The sequence below is a fragment of the Phodopus roborovskii genome, unplaced genomic scaffold (assembly GCF_943737965.1).
Source record: "Phodopus roborovskii unplaced genomic scaffold, PHOROB, whole genome shotgun sequence".
Taxonomy (NCBI): Eukaryota; Metazoa; Chordata; class Mammalia; order Rodentia; family Cricetidae; genus Phodopus; species Phodopus roborovskii.
Window position 1 is genome coordinate 3,088,763 of NW_026126603.1, and position 18,785 is coordinate 3,107,547.

The following is an 18,785-nucleotide window of genomic DNA, read 5'->3' on the forward strand; positions in this document are numbered from 1 at the left end:
TCAATTGTAATTCCCAGGTGCTGAATTCTTACCACATATGCAGAGACAGCCTACCATCAGGAGAAGTTTCTGACAAAGAAACAGGTCCATTGAGGCGTGACTGCATTGCATAGCACGATGGGCACCATGGCTCTTATTGACGTTGCCAATTTTTACATTTATTATGAAGGTTTCCCAGCAGGTGAGAGCAGGGTCTTGAATAAGGACACTTCTCTGATCTGCATATGGTTACCATGTGGGTCAGCTGTGGTCCCAAACAGTAAACAGCAGGTGTTTCACACACAGCCAATCTTCCTTCTTTTCAGCTTGCTGAATTCTGCGTATCTGAGATGTTCCCAGCAGAATTGTATAGTAAGTCCCGAACTTATCAGGCATATTCCTTGCAGTTTTTCTTTCTGGAGCCTAAAAAAAAAAAAAAAAAAGCCAGTAACATTTTCAGTTCGGCTCCATTGACTGGGCCATCCAATATATGCATCAAAAGATATAAGAGACTCAGAAAATTGGTATTTGCTAATATTTCTGTCCTAAAAATCTGTCTATAAGTAATCATGGAATATTTGCTGTCTTTATAGTATTACAGACTAATGGTAAATCCACAGAAAAACTAGTTGTATGTGAGCTTTGAATAAGAAAACCTTTTAAAATCCATAGTCATTTAAAATGGAACCAAAAACTGTCATTGACTTGGGGGCTGCCCCTAAAACACCTTTCTATATGAGGAAACATGGCTGGATCCATCTTGTTAAAAAGCCTCTACAGAAAGGAAGGCAGCTGTTTTTGTAATGACTCTGGGCTTCTCACCCCTGCTCCCTGTAGTTCCCATAAAGTTGTGTTTGCTGGAACATGCTGCATGCTTGCATGCTGCTCTGCCTTAACTTTTGGCCCATCTAATGGTCAGTTCATGGGACTTCCCAGAAACCTTTTTATACTCACACTTAACAGCCTCTTATCTACCCCGCTCCTCTGATTGGAGCAAATACGTTATTTAAGTGCCCCCCTCCCTTGTCCTTCTGTAGCCTAATGTACCATGTTGAATTAGCTTAGTTGGGTACAACTAAATAGGACCACATCCCGGTTATTCCTGTGGCCATAGCTAGAACCAGATGAGCCACCTGACAGCCCAGCACAAGACACTCAGGACACTGTGACTTAATCATAGTATTTAGGGCCTGCCTTAACCTTTGACATAGCCATCCTCTTGAATGTGGGCTGAGTCTTCTAGTCTCAGCCCAGGTGTCAGCTGCTCTGTTTTTAGCAACAGCATTGACATGGTGTACCCTTCAGGGTTGAGAACTCAGAATCATATTTGGGTGCCTCTCTTTGTTTGCAATTCATCCTGTCTCCTATCCCAGCACTCCTCCTCTCTCTTATTGCCCATAGTCTCATATTCACTTTTATTTTTCAGTTTTGCTGACCCCCCTCTATCTGTGTATCATTTTGTTCTCAAAAGTTTCCCCCCAAATCTCAGCATATACCCTTGTTCTTTTTCTCTTTTATGCTGCATACTAACAGTCAAGTAATACTTGTAAAACCAAATTTTGTGATGTAGTTTGCCATACTTAGCTTTCATTTACAGATTAAATCAAGTCAAGTCCAATCTCTGGTCTTTTCAAGCTTGCCCAAAACTTGGTTTCTCTCTCCTTGTGACTGTTTCATAGTACTTCCTTCTGGTTCAGCAACCTGAGCTTGGACACCATCCCTCAAACACCACACACTCTCGGGATTTTACTCTGGATTTTATAGTCTCTCTGAGGTTCTCTCTTCAATTCATTCTGGGCAGATCCAAGTCATTTTTCCTGGTCAGGCCCAGGTATCATCATGTCAACTGTGGAACTTTCTCAAGATGCCCAGCTATGCTGTTTGCATCTTTCTCTAAATCCCTCATTGCCTTTGTGGTGTAGCCATGTCTGCCATTCATAGTTTGTGTGGAAGATGGCCTATATTGGAATAGTTTGGAAATAAAATCTGTGCTGCTATAATTTATTGGGAAAACAGATAAATGAGGACCTGTGGTCATCTTTTTATGTTTGAGCATGTAGTCTTCCCAATAAGACTGTAAGTTCCTATGGACAGAGAGTATGTTTTATATTACTTTTTAAATTCTTTGATACTTGAAACTGTGCCACTCAATATAACAAATGCCCAGTAAACCCAGGAAGGAAGGACAGAACCAAGCAGTCAGTTTATCTTCACTCAAAAGTGTAGTTTTTAAACACAGGCTGGAGAGGTGGTTCAGTTGATAATCTTTGTTCTGTGAGAATGAGGACCTGAATTTAGATCTGCCATACCCACATAAAAGCTCAGAGTAGTGGTGTATAACTGTAACCCCAGCACTGGGAGCAAGAGACTAGTGAATCCCAGTGTCTCAATGCCTAGCCAATTGAGTCCAACAGCAAGCTCCAGGTTCAGTAAAAGACTCTGTCTCAAAGCAATAACAGCAATAAACGTGAAGAAGCAATGAAGGAGAATGTCCTTTACATACCCCCTAGACACACATACACAATCAAAACACAACTCCACATTGGATATGCATAGAGATTGAATATGGATGGCAATATAGCTTTCCCAAACCCAGCTAGAAAGGACAGCTGGCATTCTAGAAGGTGGAATGTAAGTGTGAAGGGTTAAAGAAATAACAGCAACAGATCAAATGATGTGTCTTGATTGTTGTTGATTAAAAACATCAAATTAACCCAGATATAAAGCCAACTTTGTATCCAGCGAGGGCTCTGAAAACATGTTACACTCTGAGAGCAAAGAACAAGCTCTACTGTATGTTGTTCTCACTTGCACACAGATAAACATCTTCAGAAAGTAAAATACATTAAATTTACTATAAGGTTTGAGGTTGAACAAAGCCAATAATGGAATCCACAGTCAGGCTTATTTTGTTATTTCCTGTTTTTTCTATCTCAAGATATATCTTAGTATCTATCTTAGTATATCATTGTACAGATCCAGCCATTCCTTAGCACTTATCATCATAGAAATCAGTGCCTCAAAGATAGGATATCCAATGAAAAAGTGTGGGAACTTGAATGTAAGACTCAAAATATAAGTCCAAAATTTTCCTAAAGCCAATCTCAGTTAGAAAAAAAAAATGAAAAAGAAAAAAATCCCACTGATGAGACCTGGCGTCTTTGTTCTATCATCCATTGTGCGGAAATGTGCAGACAATATGTGAACATACTCATCTGTCCTGGGGACAGAGCCTTTCCAGTGTTCTGTTGTTCCAGCTTGGTCACCTCTACAATTAGAGGAGACAGGCAGGCAGGCAGGCAGGCAGGCAGGCAGGCAGGCAGACAGACAGACAGACAGCGTGTGATTTACTGGCATGTATGTATGTATGTATGTATGTATGTATGTATGTATGTATGTATGCTGCAGTGTGCCTAGTGCCCATGGAGTTCAGAAGAGGTCATTGGATCCACTAGAACTGGAGTTAAGGACTATTGTAAACTGTCATGTAGGTGGTGAGAAGCCAACCTAGGTCGTCTGCAGAGCAGCATGTGCTCTTAAGTGCATCCCTCCAGCCTGTATTTGCATTTGGCTGTCTGTGAGGATCAAATAATGATCAGATTTCTCACTGAGTCATACTTACATAGGCATTTGCAAGTGCCTTCTCCAGACTTACTGGCTGTGATATAAACTCTGTAATCCATGGACTGACTTCATAAGTTCATTTACCCAGAAGCCCTAGCTTTAAAAACAGAAAAACTCATTACCTTCTCATTCAAACATTTGTCTCAAGAGCAGACAAGCATAGGCGAATTCCATGGTGCAGTGTGCTTGGAGATGGTAGGATGCATCCCATTTTATGCTGCTTGCCTGCCTTTTTGGTGATTCTCAATCTTTAAGTTTTTGTTTTACTTGATATGTAACTTCCTAGTTTATAAAATAAATGATTTATACTAAAGATCTCCAAGGTACTTTTCAAGTAAAGTTCCTATAAATCTGTCATTATGAAACATTTTTCTTTGCTTAAAAAAAATGGATTAAACAGAAAATGACGTCAAAGATTTTGATTAACATTTTACAGATATTGTGCCCTTGAACTACACCAAATGCATTAGACAAAGGTTTGTTGTTTCACAGCTTGCCAATGGAAAGTGTTAATCATATTTCCCAATCATTGTGTTATAAATAAGCTCTGCTGTGGGCTTTCTTAACTGGATATAAATTTAAATTAGCTTTGTTTAATTTGAGAACTCATTATAGGCACTTTCCAGCCCTTCCTTTCAGACAGAGATGCCACTGTAGCAAAGTAGAGTAAAGGCAGGCAAAGGATATGGTTGTTTCCCTCCAGGTCTCAGATCTTTGACTATCACTGTGAGTGAACAACACTGTCTAAACTTCACATCTACCACCAGGTTGGGGGTAATGAAAGGAGCATTGTAAGCATGCAGGTTTGCTCCTGAGCACCATTTAGACTTTGAAAATGTTACCTTTTCTATGAAAGAGTGCATCTTTAAAGTCTCCAAGTCAGTAATTCTATGGTTTAGAAGTTTCAGCCAATACTCGGTAGTAAACCTATAGAATTAACTAAACATGGCTGGAAATCAGTGCTGTACATGTCCAAGGCCCTTTTTTTATAATTGCCACCAACTTAAATAATAGTTCCATGGAGTAGCAGTCAGCTCTGAGTGATAGGTGGTCATTGGGACCAGCTTTTACCATATTTGCCTGCTGACCTTGTACAGTGGACTGTGTGGCTGTTCCTGCAGCAATCTCAAATATATAATGCAAAGAACATTCTTTTCTTATTAAATTCATGATTGTTTACAATGCTGAGTCTCCGCAAAACCTTAATTTTAGGGTACATTAGTGTGTGAAGAATACCAAATCATTGCCACTAACTCAAATCTAAAATGAGCTTCTGGACACTATATGATTTGATACCTATGGGAGGTGGTTTATGGCTAAGCAGGTAAGAGCACTTACTGCTCAAGCATGAAGACTCGAGTTTAGATTCCACCACCTGCACAAAAGCTGAGTTTGGCTCCATGTGCCTGTAACCCTAGCACTCTAGGAGGCAGAGACAAGTGAATGGCTAGAGCCTCCTGCCCACCAGCCTGGGCCCAGGTTCAGCTCCTTTGTTTAAATAAGGGATAAGGCTGAGAGCAATGGAGCAGGACACCTGCTGTCCTCCACTTGCTTCTTTGTGTATGGACACAGGCGTATGCATCTGCACACACATGAGCGTGCGCACGTGCACACACACACACACACACACACACACACACACACACACAGAGAGAGAGATATAAAAGTGAAAAATAATAAAAAGAAACCCCTCCTTTACTTCTTCAGGATAATGAACACTATGTCCATGTCTGCCTCTTGTGTGTCAACAGTGAATGAGAGACATGAGCTCTACCCTTGTTGAGTTTGCAGTCTAGACTAATGAGACATTGTCCTGGGGTGAAACATTCCTCTGGCACAGAAACTCTGGGGGACCTTATCTGAGAACCTCAGAGCCCTGGGGGGTAAGATAGACACTGTGGATCTTCTGGTATTCCCTTTAGAGAGATGCTGAGCCTTCTCCTAGCTCCCACCTAAAGCTCTCTCTAGACCAGTGTCTACAAGGTGTGTCACTAAGGGATGGTCAGAGTTAGCTTTTCTGTAGCAAATGCTAGGAGAAATTTTGATCATCCCATAGACTGTCTGAAGTATGACATTTGTCCCCATTAGCACAGTATTGAGAGTAAGAAGTAGGACTAATAGGCTTCATCTTGAATACAGGCAAGACATTTGCCAAAGTTTGTGTTTCTGTCTGCCTCACCTCCCAGACTTGGAACTGACATATTTACTGTAGAGCCTTTCTAGTTTTTAAGAATCAGGATGCCCCTATATCTTTCATTCTCTTTCTTTACTGGCATAACTGTCTTTCCCGTTTCTGTTTTTAATTTTTTTTTTTTTTTTTTTTTTTTTTGTATAACTGCAGCCACATGTGGCATTTACTGTTGTTTTATATGCTTAACAAACTGATGGAAACAGAGTCATACTGGACTTTTGCCACTAGGTTTTACTTCAAAAGTCCTGGTTTTTTGGGGTTTTGTGTGTGTGTGTGTGTGTGTGTGTGTGTTTGGTTTTTTTTTTTTTTTTTTATGTGTTCATGATGTTGTTCTAGGTTGTTCATTTACACTTCCAGCCTCAGCACAATAAAACCTTCCTTTCTGCAGCCTTGATTTGAAACACTGAGATTGAGGCTCCCTGCCCCTGTCATGTCAATGGTTGTCTTTCATCTCCTGGGTTCATGGCTGAGTTTTCCTAAGGGATACACAGGGAAGTGGAATAGCTAACAAGGAACATGGTTGTCAGCCTCATTGAGTATTATCAAGTGGCTCTTACAAGCAGTGTATAAGAATCCTACCTCTGCCGAGCAGTGGTAGCGCATGCCTTTAATCCCAGCACTTGGGAGGAAGAGGCAAGTGGATCTCTGTGAGTTTGAAACCACCCTGGTCTACAAAGTGAGTTCCAGGACAGGCTCCACAGTAACATAGAGAAATCCTCTTTCAGAAAAAAAGAAGAAGAAAAGAATCCTCCTACTTCCTCTCATTCTTATCAATATCTAGTTTTGCCAGACTTTAATTTTCACCTGTCATCCAAAGTCCAGCTAATACTTAAATGGGAGAGTCCCTGATTACACAGGAGTGGAGCAGCTTTCCACTTTCTTTACTGTTGCTTCCTCTCATGTGAATTTTTGTGTTCCCATTTCTGTCAGGGCATTGTTTTCTCACTATCTTATCTGAGTTCTTTTACAAGTCACATGTGTTGCAAATACTGCCACTCATCTCTCAACTTGTGAAAGCACTGCACATGCTACTTTTGTCATATGAAATTTGGATTCTGACAGCCAGAGTTTTTCCCTTTATGCTTTGTGTTTCCTAATGCCCATTTTTGAAAAATCACCTCTGCTCTTACAATCTAATAGTTTAGATGTTTCTATGTGGGGTATGTATGTGTCTGCCTGCACACATACACAACACACACACACACACACACACACACACAAAGCTGTAGGACTGATCTCTAGTGCCAAACAAAGCTGCATGAAATGATACCTACTGGAATCTTAGCACTTCAGAGAGTGGAGAAGGAGAGTAGGTTTATAGTCATCCTTGACCACATGGTGGGTTTAAGGCCGTCTTTGGATATGAGTGTCTCCTTGTACAGGAATCTACAAGACCGTTTTCTACTGTCTTTGTTCTGAGAATCTCTTTATTTCATCATCACCATCAAACACTGTTCCAGTTAGCTCTTTCTTTTAGATGAAGGATTGCTTTTCTCAGAGTGGCTAGAAGGCATTCCATTATCTTCTAGGCTCAGTTGCTGTGTGCCTGCTCTCAGCCTTGGCTTTTATGGAGACAGTCTCTGTCCATCCTAGTTGCTCTGCCAGTGTCTCCACAGTTGATGTTTAGTTTCTTTACTCCAGATCTAGGTGTATATTTGTTTTCGTTATTAATCTGCTTGGTAGTTATACTTCTTGAAACCCAGAGTTTATGATGCTTTAATTTGTTTTTCCTTTGTTTTGTTCTCTTATTTTCCTCCCTCTGAAACATCTGTGTTTGTTGGACCTTTTCATTCTTTTGTTTATCTTGTCTGTTTTCCATCTCTTCATTGCTGTGTTACAAGGTGAGTGCTTGTTTACTCTGCCTCCTATCTCAGTAGTATTTTTTTATTAAATTATCTTTGAATTTTTAAGGTTATATTTATTTATTAGAGAGAGAGAGTATGTGTTAGAGAACAATTTGTGAAGTTGGTTCTCTTTTGTTCAAGAGATCAAACCCAGGTCATCAAGTTTGTACAGCAAGTCCTTTAACTGACTGATCCATTTTGCTGGACCCCGTTCTGATTTTTTCTTTTTTAATTTCAACTACTTCATATTTTTTTATTTCTCTGAGTTATATTTTATTCTTATTGTATTGGCCTTTGTGTGTGTGCATGTGCCTGTGTGTACATGAACCAAAGCATGTGTGTAGGTTAGAGGACACCTAACACAAGTCAGGGTGTGTGTGTGTGTGTGTGTGTGTGTGTGCGTGTGCCTGTGCCTGTGTGTGTGTGCCTGTATGTGTGTGCCTGTGTATACGTGAACCAACACATGTGTGCAGGATAGAGGACACCTTATACAAGTCAAGGGTTCTCCTTCCACCGTATGGGATCTAACTCTGGTTATCAGGCTTGGCAGCAAATTCCTTCACTGCCTGAGCCATTTCACCGGCCAGGCCTTGCTTTTTTTCTTGATGAATGAAGTCCTTCCTTTGGCATCTTAAACAAACTTCCTTGCTATTCCTTGTCTTAAGTTGGTGGGAGTCTAATTCTGATTTCTTGCATGTGGCTTCAATCAGATTGTTTCCTGCCTGCTTCATTGTTTAAGAATAATGTATGTATAGTGGGCTGCTGCTTCTTCCCTCTCCCCTTTCTCTGTGACAGTGATGGCAAAAGCTCTCATTAAAGGGACTCTTCTCTTCCCCTGTCTTCTTTTTGTCTGGACCCAGGGATACTGACAGCAATGCTTATACTCATCCATAATTTCAGTATAACCGCAATCCCAAACCTCTTCAAGGTATAACCCAAACATTTATAATTTACAGAAGAAACTTCTTTTCCTTACAAAGGCTTGCCTCTTGTTGTCCCCTCCCTCCCCTGTGTTGTTGGTCATCACTAATGTCTCCACAGCTTCATGCAGAGGCTTGGGCTCTATCTCACACTCCTAGAACCTCATTTCCTTCTCTCTCATCAGTGTGAAACCTGAGCTTTCATGGTTGTTGAGACTGCAGACACCTGGAATAGCTTCAAGGTGTGCCTTCACCTCTGTGCATAACCTTCCCAGTGTCTGAAATATCCTTTCTTCCTCCCTCCCTTCCTTCCTCCCTTCCTTTCCTTCTTTCTTCCTTCCTCTCTTCCTTCATTCCTAACTCTTCCAAACATATGTTTTATTCTTTGACAACTTCATATATGTATATAATATGTCTTGATTGTATCCAGCCCAAACCCCCTCTCCCTAGCCTACCCCTCATGTTGGCTGCATGCTCATGGGTGTGGGTCATCTAAGAGAGCATTGGCAACCTATTCCGGTCCAGCAGCCATCCACTGACAGCAGCACCTCAGCTGGGGTGGGGCCTCATGGGCCTTTTCCACATCCGTGATGGAATGTTAGATCTTACACAGGTAACCAAAGCTGCTGTGGGCTCATGAGTGGAATGCTCGAGTCACGTTCAAAAGGCAGCATTTCACAGCACTTCTCCTGTTCCGGCTTTTATAACCTTTCTGCCTTTTCTATGGCTTTATGGGGTTGGATGTAAATGTCTCATTTAGGGCTGAGCATTCAGCTATAATTTATCTTTGGCATTTTGATCAATTGTTCATCTCAGCATTAACTGCTTTTGTCTTTCTTCAGCATCTACATTTTCCCTAAGGTTCAGCTTAGCTATTGCTTTATTCAAAAGCTTTCCCAACTGCTTGTCCTCCAGCCCAAGCATGGTAAGGTGCCCCCTCTCTCTGGTCTTGTATAGGTTTTTGTTGTATTAGTTTGATCTCTGCAGTATTGTTTTGTTTTGTTTGATACAGAGGCTCACTGTATAGTTCAGCCTGGCTTTGAACTGGCAGTCCCTCTGCCTAACTCTTAGGGGTTCTAGGTTTATCATGCCCAGCCCTCTACTGTTCTTGACCTCTTATTTGCTTTAATCTTCCACTTCACTGCACACTCTTTGAGAACAAGAGGCCATTTATTCATTAGCACCTCGTATATCCTGGTACATTATGGGTACTGGATAATTATTTCCTGAATGAGCGCATGTTACTTTTTATAATGAAGCCACATGGTGTCAAGATTCAAGATAAAGAGCATCGCCCCAGTTGTGTACAGGGTCAAACAACATCGTCCACTTTAACTGGCCTTAACAAGCAACCATATGCTGAAGCAATCACATCTCAAAAGATCTTTTGTGACTCCCTGTCTCATGATGTGGTTCTAAGATTTGTGAGTACACAGAGGCCAGTGATAGAGAGTTGGAGCAACTAGATGTCTGATAGCATTAGAATATGTGCTCTGATGTAATTGATGGTATGTGAAGACTTAGACTTTCCTGCAACCTATATGAAACACTCCTTATGGAGGCACTTGGGTTTCCAGAAGTAGTTATTACTCAGTTACCCTTGGGGTCAAGCTGTCTTGTGAGTCTATGTGTAAGCATGGCAAGGATCAGGACTGCCCTAGAACTGGTCTGCATGCTTGCATTCTGAACCTTATATTCCCTGCAACTCTATGACTTTGCTCCTCTCTGCACACCTTCTTTTCCCTATCAGCTGGGTCCTTGCTCTTGTCCCCAGCCCTTGTTTTATATCTGATACAGCAGGGCTCTTCTCATCATGGCCTTTCATCTCCATGTGTTGTGCTTTATCATTACCTGCTATTCTTTGGGGAAGATAGAGGTGAGTTCAGCTCTCATTCTCTGCTGTAGTATCAGACTTTGGCTTCACTGGACATCTGCAACACATCATCAGATTTTAGAGTTCAAAACTCCTTAATCTGTTCCCCACAGGACCCAGTTCCCACTCGACTGGTGTCCTAGTCTGGGGATTATGAGCCACATGGAAAGGAGATTTTCAAATTTCTCTACCAAGATGTCATCACATTTTTGTTATGTGTGGTTGAAAATAGCATCAACACTCATCTTCACCATGGAAGTAATTAATCATTGCTTTATTTCTGTTTAGAATATGATCATTTTTCTCTTAGAATATCTTTATACTCACCTACAAAATCAAAGATGAAAAACCTAATGATTTCTATGGCTGTGCAATCTTCCTGGCTGTGCAATCTCAAATCAGTTGTTTAACTTGGCCATACTTGGATCTTGTCATCTGTAATTAAGATCATGATACCCACCCTACTGGTTATTGTGAAGATTAAATGAGCTATATAAACTGCTCAGCACATGGGAAGCCAAAATAATAGCCTTAAGAGAACAGAGAAGGATGTCTTCAATGGCAATGCCCAAGATTCACTCTGCTTTTGAACAGCCTTCCTTACAAGTGGTCCCCAGTTGGGATCCTACTATAAAGGCTGTTGTCCCTAGCCCCTCATAGGCTTAGGGAATTTGGCATCTAATGGAGACCCACTTTTCAGATTTCCATGTAAACCTTAGTTCCCATTTGGCCACTTGATGGCCACTTGAGTTTTATCTGAGTCATGGTGGCTGAAAGCATGTTGTCATTGCTGGCTAGGATTCTCAAATAAACCACAGAGAGATTGAATCTCTACAAATCTCCCACTCCTCCATGTGTGTGCATGACACAGTGACACCCGTTAAAAGGCCATACTCTACTCTATCCCTTGAACTTGATTTGGGGGAATGTGGTCAGTCTGCCCTGGTTGGTGTGTCAGACATGCTCCCTAGCACCAAGCTCATTGATGATTATATTAAAAGCTGTGTTCCCAAGGAAGGCTCTGCTCAGCCACCACAAGCTTATTCATTATTTATAAACAATTAAAGGGCATGGTTCAAATGAATGCAAGCATCTGGGAAAGTCATTATTCATGTACAACTCTACTCAAGCATTTGTCATTTCCCTGGTAACTTAACATACTCTCTGTGCCTTGGGACCTCAAATTATATTAAGCAAAGTAGATGCTTAAACTCTTTTATTTAGTGTAATCGTTGGTCTCATTGCACTTGTTCAGATTATTTGGGCTCATTTAAAATTAGCTCTCCTGTCTCCTTGATGCATTAAAATAGGAAGGAGGAAAATTTCTTTTTAGAACCTATTGCATTCCAAGGATGAATGCAAATTATCCTACTATGATTCTTAATGACCCACTATTAACGTAGTAGGAAACCCAGTGCATTAATGCAATGCCACTTTTCACATCATTACTCCTAATGGAACTGTTACCAGGATAATAGCTTGACCTTTAGCTATAGATTCTGATAGCAAAATATATTCTGCTTACTCTATACCTCTATTCACATAGCATATCAGCTGTTTTCACATTAGTGCAATCACATCTTTTGGCCTTGTCCTAAGGTCTCATCTGCGATTGTAATGGAGAGAATAGAATTTCATCTTCAATAGGTAACTTCTAGTTAAAAGTGCCTTTGAAGTTTGGATGTCATCCATGAATCAGAATGTCAATAATGTGCCTGGTGGAAATATTTGTTTCTGTAGGCATTTTTTGAGATGCCTGTGCTGTGCCTTCAAAGGTCTTAGTCACGGGCCCAGGGGACAGAGATTTTTCTAGCATCTTCCTATTGAAAGCAGAAAAGTTGTAACTGGAAAAAGAAAAAATGAGCAGAAGCTGTTGCCTTTTTACGTAAATGATGAGCTCCTGAACTCAAGGTTGGATTGTAAAGTTCTGAACTGCAGCCCGTCAGGGTGTCAGAGAGCATCGTGAGTCTTCCCTATGGTTCTTCTGAACTCCACTCAGGCATTGGCATGGCCCAGGACTGCTTTGGTATTTTAGAACCACAACTTGCTAATGTGTGATAATTTGAGCACAAGCATTTCACAATCTAAGAAAAGAGGTTGCTATGGAAATTAATTGTATACATAGCATTATAAGTGAAAAGATGTTTACCTCATAAGGCAGTCTATTCAGTCATTTTGCAATATGCTTTTTCATATAAATGAATAGAATGCTAAGTACAAATACATTGTTTTTAAAGTTTCATTTATTAAACAGAACTTCAAGCACCTTTTGACAGTTCTTCAGTTAGTAGATGTCATTTGTGAGTATTTGAGTATAGTAAAACCTTTCTTATTTAAATATGTTTGACCAGTTAAGATTTCCTGCTAATTCAGATAGACCATTTTCTAATTATTCTACATCTTTTGAGCTCCTGCTATTTGCTAACATTAGAAATGAGACTAGGAGCTCCATTGATTTGTTTACCACATGCTTCTTAAGCTTCTTTGCTGAAATGGGTATATTGGGGGAGACAAAGAAATGAAGGTGCTGGTGTAGGAAGCTGAAAAGCACATCTGTGCCCAGGAATGCAGCTCGTTTCCTCTGTTTGCTCTCCTACAGAACATACAGTGGGTCATCTGGTTCATACCACCCTACTCCTTGATTCTGAGTCCTAACCATCTCCCTCTCCCACTCATGTAAGGCTGTGACGGACATTTCCATTAATGCTCTTAGGAGATCTGTACATCTCCCTCCAACAACTTGGTGTCATCTGATACGACTCACTCCCCTGCACACATGAAAATCCATCTGATCCCGGGCCACATGGTGTCAGGACCTCAGTAGCTGTGCCTTACACTGACTTGCTTGAAACCATGTCACTCAACATACCTTAGCATCCTTCCACACAGCTCTGTTATTTTCTACTCCAGCATCCCAGACTATTTTAAATGTTTTCTACCACCATCTAACCCCTGCATGCCAACCCATTGTTATCTCCATTTACTGAACTGTGTAGTTTCTCAGAATCTATCCCTCATCCCCTCTCTGGTGTCATTTTCCTAACATCTTCAAGTGCTTTAAGTCCCCATTCTGCTGCTGAAATTGTTCAGCTAATCCTAACCTTAGGCCATTCCTTCTGCCCAATATTCTTTGTAGACTGCTGTACCCCATTCACTGCTTAGAACCTTACTGCTTGTCCTCAGTCTGCTACTTGTCAGCAACAATTCTAAACCTTCCCACACTGTCCATCCCCATGGTGTCTCCACACTAAGCTCATAGTGTCTCTGGAGCCTAGTGCCCCTCCCCCATCTAGAACCTCCTCTTATCAACACAGCCCCTCATCCTCTGGCTTTCCTTCTTGTTTGAAGGTGGCCCCTCTAAAGTCCTATATCCCATGACCCCTAGTTCCTCCAAGATGGCTCCATGAATTGTCCCCTCCTGTTTTCCCATGTCCTATATTTACCTACCATGCTGCCTGCTCGAACAGCCTACAAACACTTCATCCTTTCTTTCCTCTGTCCTCCCCTCTGACCCAGGTGTCTCAAGAGTGTTAGTGGTGGCTATTCCCTCAATGGCTCTCAGGAGATACTTGCTAAGCCACTGTTTCACAAATGCTCTAGAGCCACTTGTCACCCTTGGCTTTGCAGTCATCCTGGCCTTCTTTGTGGGCTCCTCTGCCTCTATTCCTAAGTACTGTGTTCGCCACAATCTGTGCTCAGCCACATGCCCTTTACTCTGTATGTTCTCTCTTAACAGTTTTTCTGTTCATTGTTTTAACTAACACACACACAGTGGGTTCTTCATGTTCAGTTGAGTTCAGCATCCACAGATCTAAACAAGCAGGGATGGAAAATGCCTGGGGGGGGGTAGTCATATATACATACATATATACATATGCACACATTACCTTTGATGCTGAAAGCATAACTCAGTGGTAAAGTACATGCTTTAAATATGTAGACTTTTGCCAGACAGTAGTGGTGCACACCTTTAACTCCAGCACTGGCAGATGGATCTCTGAGTTCAAGGCCACCTGGTCTGCAGAGCAAGTTCCAGCAGTGTAGACTTTTTTCTTGTGATCATCCCCTCAATAACACAACAATACAACTTACTTGGTATCAGCATTGTATTAATCACCATTGAGTTATCTAAGTTTGATTTAAAATCTATGATGATGGCATAGGTAAAGCATCATTTTTAAGATTATCTTTCAGGGTCTTGGAATTGATTCCTACAGACTGAGAGGTAGCAGTGTCCTTGGCTCAGCTGTTTTTCTTACACTGCTCTGTCTAACCTTCTGCTGCCCACATGATGCGGGTGCTCTTCCAATAGTCCACCCAAATCTGTGTTGTTCTGTCTTTACCTCACTTTGCTTTTTGTGGTGACTGTATCATATGTTTTGGCACAGACTGTGTCTCCTGGATACTTGATTTACTGAGACAAGTATTAGCTTCCAAAAGGGACCCCCCACCACCCTGTGGCCTGCAAATCCATCCACAGCAGTTGTCTTTTCCAGCACAATTGGACTGCTTGCATCTGAGTTCACACACAGGGCTTTTCCCCTATTTCCTTAGGACATGATTTTAGAAGTAACACTACTGATCAGGGATCTAACCATTTTATGGATCTCATTATGTTTTATTTTTATTTCCCAAGGAAAAAAATCACGGTTTTATGCTAATAGTAATGTTTGACTGGGCCAGGTCACCACAGTTTTGCTACTATCAAATACAGCCGTTTTGACATTTTTTTTCTAACTTAGGATAGGTATACAATATGTGATTTTCAGTTCTTTGGTTTGCATATTAGTTGAACATTTTCCCTAGTGTTTTATACTTCAAATACACTATTGATCTATGGGACTATTGAGCTTGCTCTTTTATTTGAGTGCACTCTTCAAAGATATTGAACATTCTGAGGCATATATAATGTGGCCAGGTTTTGTAGCTCTTTTAGAATGTTTGTTTTTCATTGAATGGGAATTTCAGTTTTTTTTTTTTTTATATATATAGTTAAATCTGTCAATATTTTCCTGTGTTGTTTCTTTTTGAAAGAGACCTTTTAACGCATTGAAACTAGCAACATTTTTATCTCATGGATTCAGTGTGCTGCAACCACTTACTGACCTCACTGGCAGCTAGGTGAAGAGGGGAGCTGAAAAGTACAGGAACAGAGAGAGGCAGAAATGTTAACTCCACACCTCAAATGTGGGCACACCCTGTATGACTTTTTGGGGATCATTGTCCTGCCTCTCCATTTCTTGCCCTGTGGTTTTTCCATTGTTTCTTAGGATTTCATAGGGCCAGTCTTTACTCATATCTAATGCACTGTGCAGGGTGTTGATTCCTACCTAGATTGACTCTTAGAATTTCAGTAAGATGGACAACAGTATTATTATTTATGTTGAGTGCTGAGCTTTTAAGGATCAGTGTGAGAACATTTCTGTGTAATGTTCATTTCATTTTGAATTGATAACACCTTACAAATTTGCTCAATTCTGTCATGAATGGACCTGGCAGAGCCATATGAAGCATTTTCCTTTCTGCCCATCAGACACATACACATACTCATACACATACACATACAAAAAGAGTAGTTTCCACAGGAGCTGCTTAGGAATTCCAGCCAGTTTCATGTTGAAGCACAAGCCATCATAGGTAGCCAGCACTCAGCTACTTGCCATCTTTGCCAAAAGAGCACAAGTGTCACTGCAGAAGATGTGCCCTGTGGGTCTGACATCCTTAGGCATTCACCTTGGAGCTGAGGGGAGCTTGTGATAGAGCACATGCTTAGCATATTTGTGTTCCTAAGTTAAATTCCCAGCACCGGGAAAGAAACAACAAAAGACATAGACTTGCTTTCTCCTTGGACCATCTTTCTGTTTTGTTCTGCTTCCTTTTGTTGTTGCTAAGGTATTTAGTAACATTTCATGTTTTCTTTCAGTCTTTACAGAAAAGTACTGTACTGCGAACCATGTGGATAAACTTCCTGGCCCGAGAGACTGGGTACAGATTCTACAGGATCAAATTAAACTAGCCAGAAGAAGGTTAAAAAGAGGCTCAGGTATGAATGAATACGCTGTAAAAGAAGTCACTGTGAAAGTGCTTTGTTGAGCTCTCCGCTTTTTAAAGCACAGTGCTTTCTCTCTAGGGCATCGTGGTATCCTTTGTTTCTTGAAGGAGATGTTTTATGTAATGTGCTCTGATTGGTGCTAGTGAATTTTGAAAGTTGTCTTAAGATTGAATAGTAAAAATTATGTAGGCCATTTGCTTTTAATAGTACAAGAGGAAAAGATTGCTAATCTCATCTGTGGTCTAATGTGTTTCTCGGGTAGAATTGAGTCTTCTGTGGTTTGCTTTTATCTGACTATTGATTTCTGTTGTTTATATCTACATGAGTTTTTAAAGGACTAATTGCTTAAAGCTTAAAAGGGGGGAACCAAGCAGGATGGTGCATGTCTTTAATTCCAGAACTTGAGTTAGAGACAGAGATCTCTGTGAGTTTTGAGGCCAGCCTTGCCTACATAGTGAGTTCCAGGACAACATGGTCTACCTAGCCTGTTGCAGGACAACCAGGGCTATGTGGAGAGACCCTGTTTCAAATTAAAAAAAAAAAAAAATTCATCCTGCAGAAACACATCAAGTTGGAAGGAATGTAAGGGGGGTGTGTGTGTGGTATGTGTGTGTATATTTATACACATGGCCATGTTTAAAACTTGAGAGTTGGCAGCTTGGCAGCTATTTTTCTAGGCAAAGTGAATACCAGTTGAATTGTGACTACATAGTTTTGATCATCGAAGTCTCAGTCTTCCAAATTTACCAGTTAGAAATGCCTTTGGGGTCAATTTTCTCCTATCATATAAGAATAGTTATCTCTACCAGATCACAAATCTCTAGATTTTATTTCTAAATTTCATGTAAATTAGTATATCTTTTTAGAAAACAATACGGAGATTCCTCAAAAACAAACAAACAAACAAATAAATAAATAAATAAATAAATAAATAAGGCCTGGAGGAGATGGCTGTGTTGGTAATGTGTTTACCTTGCATGCTCTAGGAGTTATGTTCCCAGAATCCATGTAAGAAAATAAATAGAAAGCATGTCCTTGGGACGAGTGCAGGAACTGGGATTTATAAGTAAAATAAACTTATATTTATATCTCATATATATATATATGTATATATATATACATATATATATATAGTGTTGTAATCTCGGCACTAGATCAGTATGGTGGCTGGGCACAGCCATCTTAGCCTGCTTGACAAGCATGTAAATAACATGTGAATAAAAATACCTGATTTTGTCCTCTGGTGTGCGACACACAAACACACTCACACACACACAAACACAAAGATTTTAATTACCATATGACTCACTAAGCTCATTTCTAGTATTTTAAAGAGACATCTGCATTCCTGTATTCATCAAAGCATTTTCCTAACAGCTTCTAAAATATATAATCAACATTAGCATCTACGTTACTAGACCAATTGATAAAGAAAATATGAATACACACATTCACAAACACACACACACACACACTACACATCTTCTGAAAGAAGGAATTCCCTTGTTTGTATCAACATGGGAGATCATGCTAAGTGTAGTAAACCAGCACAGAAGTGCAAGTATCATGGACTATCTCTGAGGAATCTGAAAGGATAGGCCTCAGAAGCAGAGCATAGAGTGATGCAATCTCCAAGAGCCTGGGGAGATGTTGGGCAAAGGAACAGAATTTCAGTCAGACAAAAGGAGTGAGAGTGATTATGTGACATGACTGACAGGGTTATATATAATATACTTAATTGAATTCATATCATAATGTCATGTAGTATGTGAGTGATACATAGATTAATTCACACATTTAGCCATTCTACATGTGTACAGTTTCAAAACACCACTTTGTATATCATTAATATGCATGAATTTTTATATTAGAAGACAATTTATTAGGCTTGTTTCTATAATATGGTCAAAGTAGTCCTACAGTAGAGAATCTCAGAACCCAATGGTAACTTGGTCCATGGGGCTAGGTGGCCCCTGTAGTCCTACTCTGAACAAAGGCCTGGGGATTCCTGGAGAACATCTAGTCCCCAGTCCACATTGGAATCCGAAAGAAGCTGCTTCGAATGTCAGCAAAAGGAGTCAATACCAGCAGCATCAAGGAAGATGAATTCACCAGTGAGAGTAAAGGCCAAGAGAGTAAAACACTTTCCTCCTGTGTCTTTTATCTGGGCAGCTACTAGAAAGTGCTGCCCACATTCAGAGCAGATCTTCCCACATAATCAAGGTGGTCTCTCATTGGCCATTTCATCCTGACAGTGCCTTCAGATCCTTCCAAAGCAAATCTAGGTTGTGTCACATTGACA

At 40.6% G+C, this 18,785-nt stretch overlaps 1 protein-coding gene and 1 long non-coding RNA gene across 4 annotated transcripts in view; one reads left to right on the forward strand and one right to left on the reverse strand.

The window, feature by feature from the left end:
- LOC127237498 (uncharacterized) overlaps positions 1-18,785 on the reverse strand; it is a 168,030-nt gene that overhangs the window by 77,006 nt on the left and 72,239 nt on the right. The gene's annotated exons all lie outside the window — the stretch shown is intronic.
- Bend7 (BEN domain containing 7) overlaps positions 1-18,785 on the forward strand; it is an 82,929-nt gene that overhangs the window by 52,208 nt on the left and 11,936 nt on the right. For all 3 annotated transcript variants that reach the window (XM_051205828.1, XM_051205831.1, XM_051205830.1), the window contains one exon: positions 16,355-16,474. In XM_051205828.1, coding sequence (XP_051061785.1) covers positions 16,355-16,474 — 120 coding nt within the window. The remainder of the gene's footprint in view (positions 1-16,354; positions 16,475-18,785) is intronic.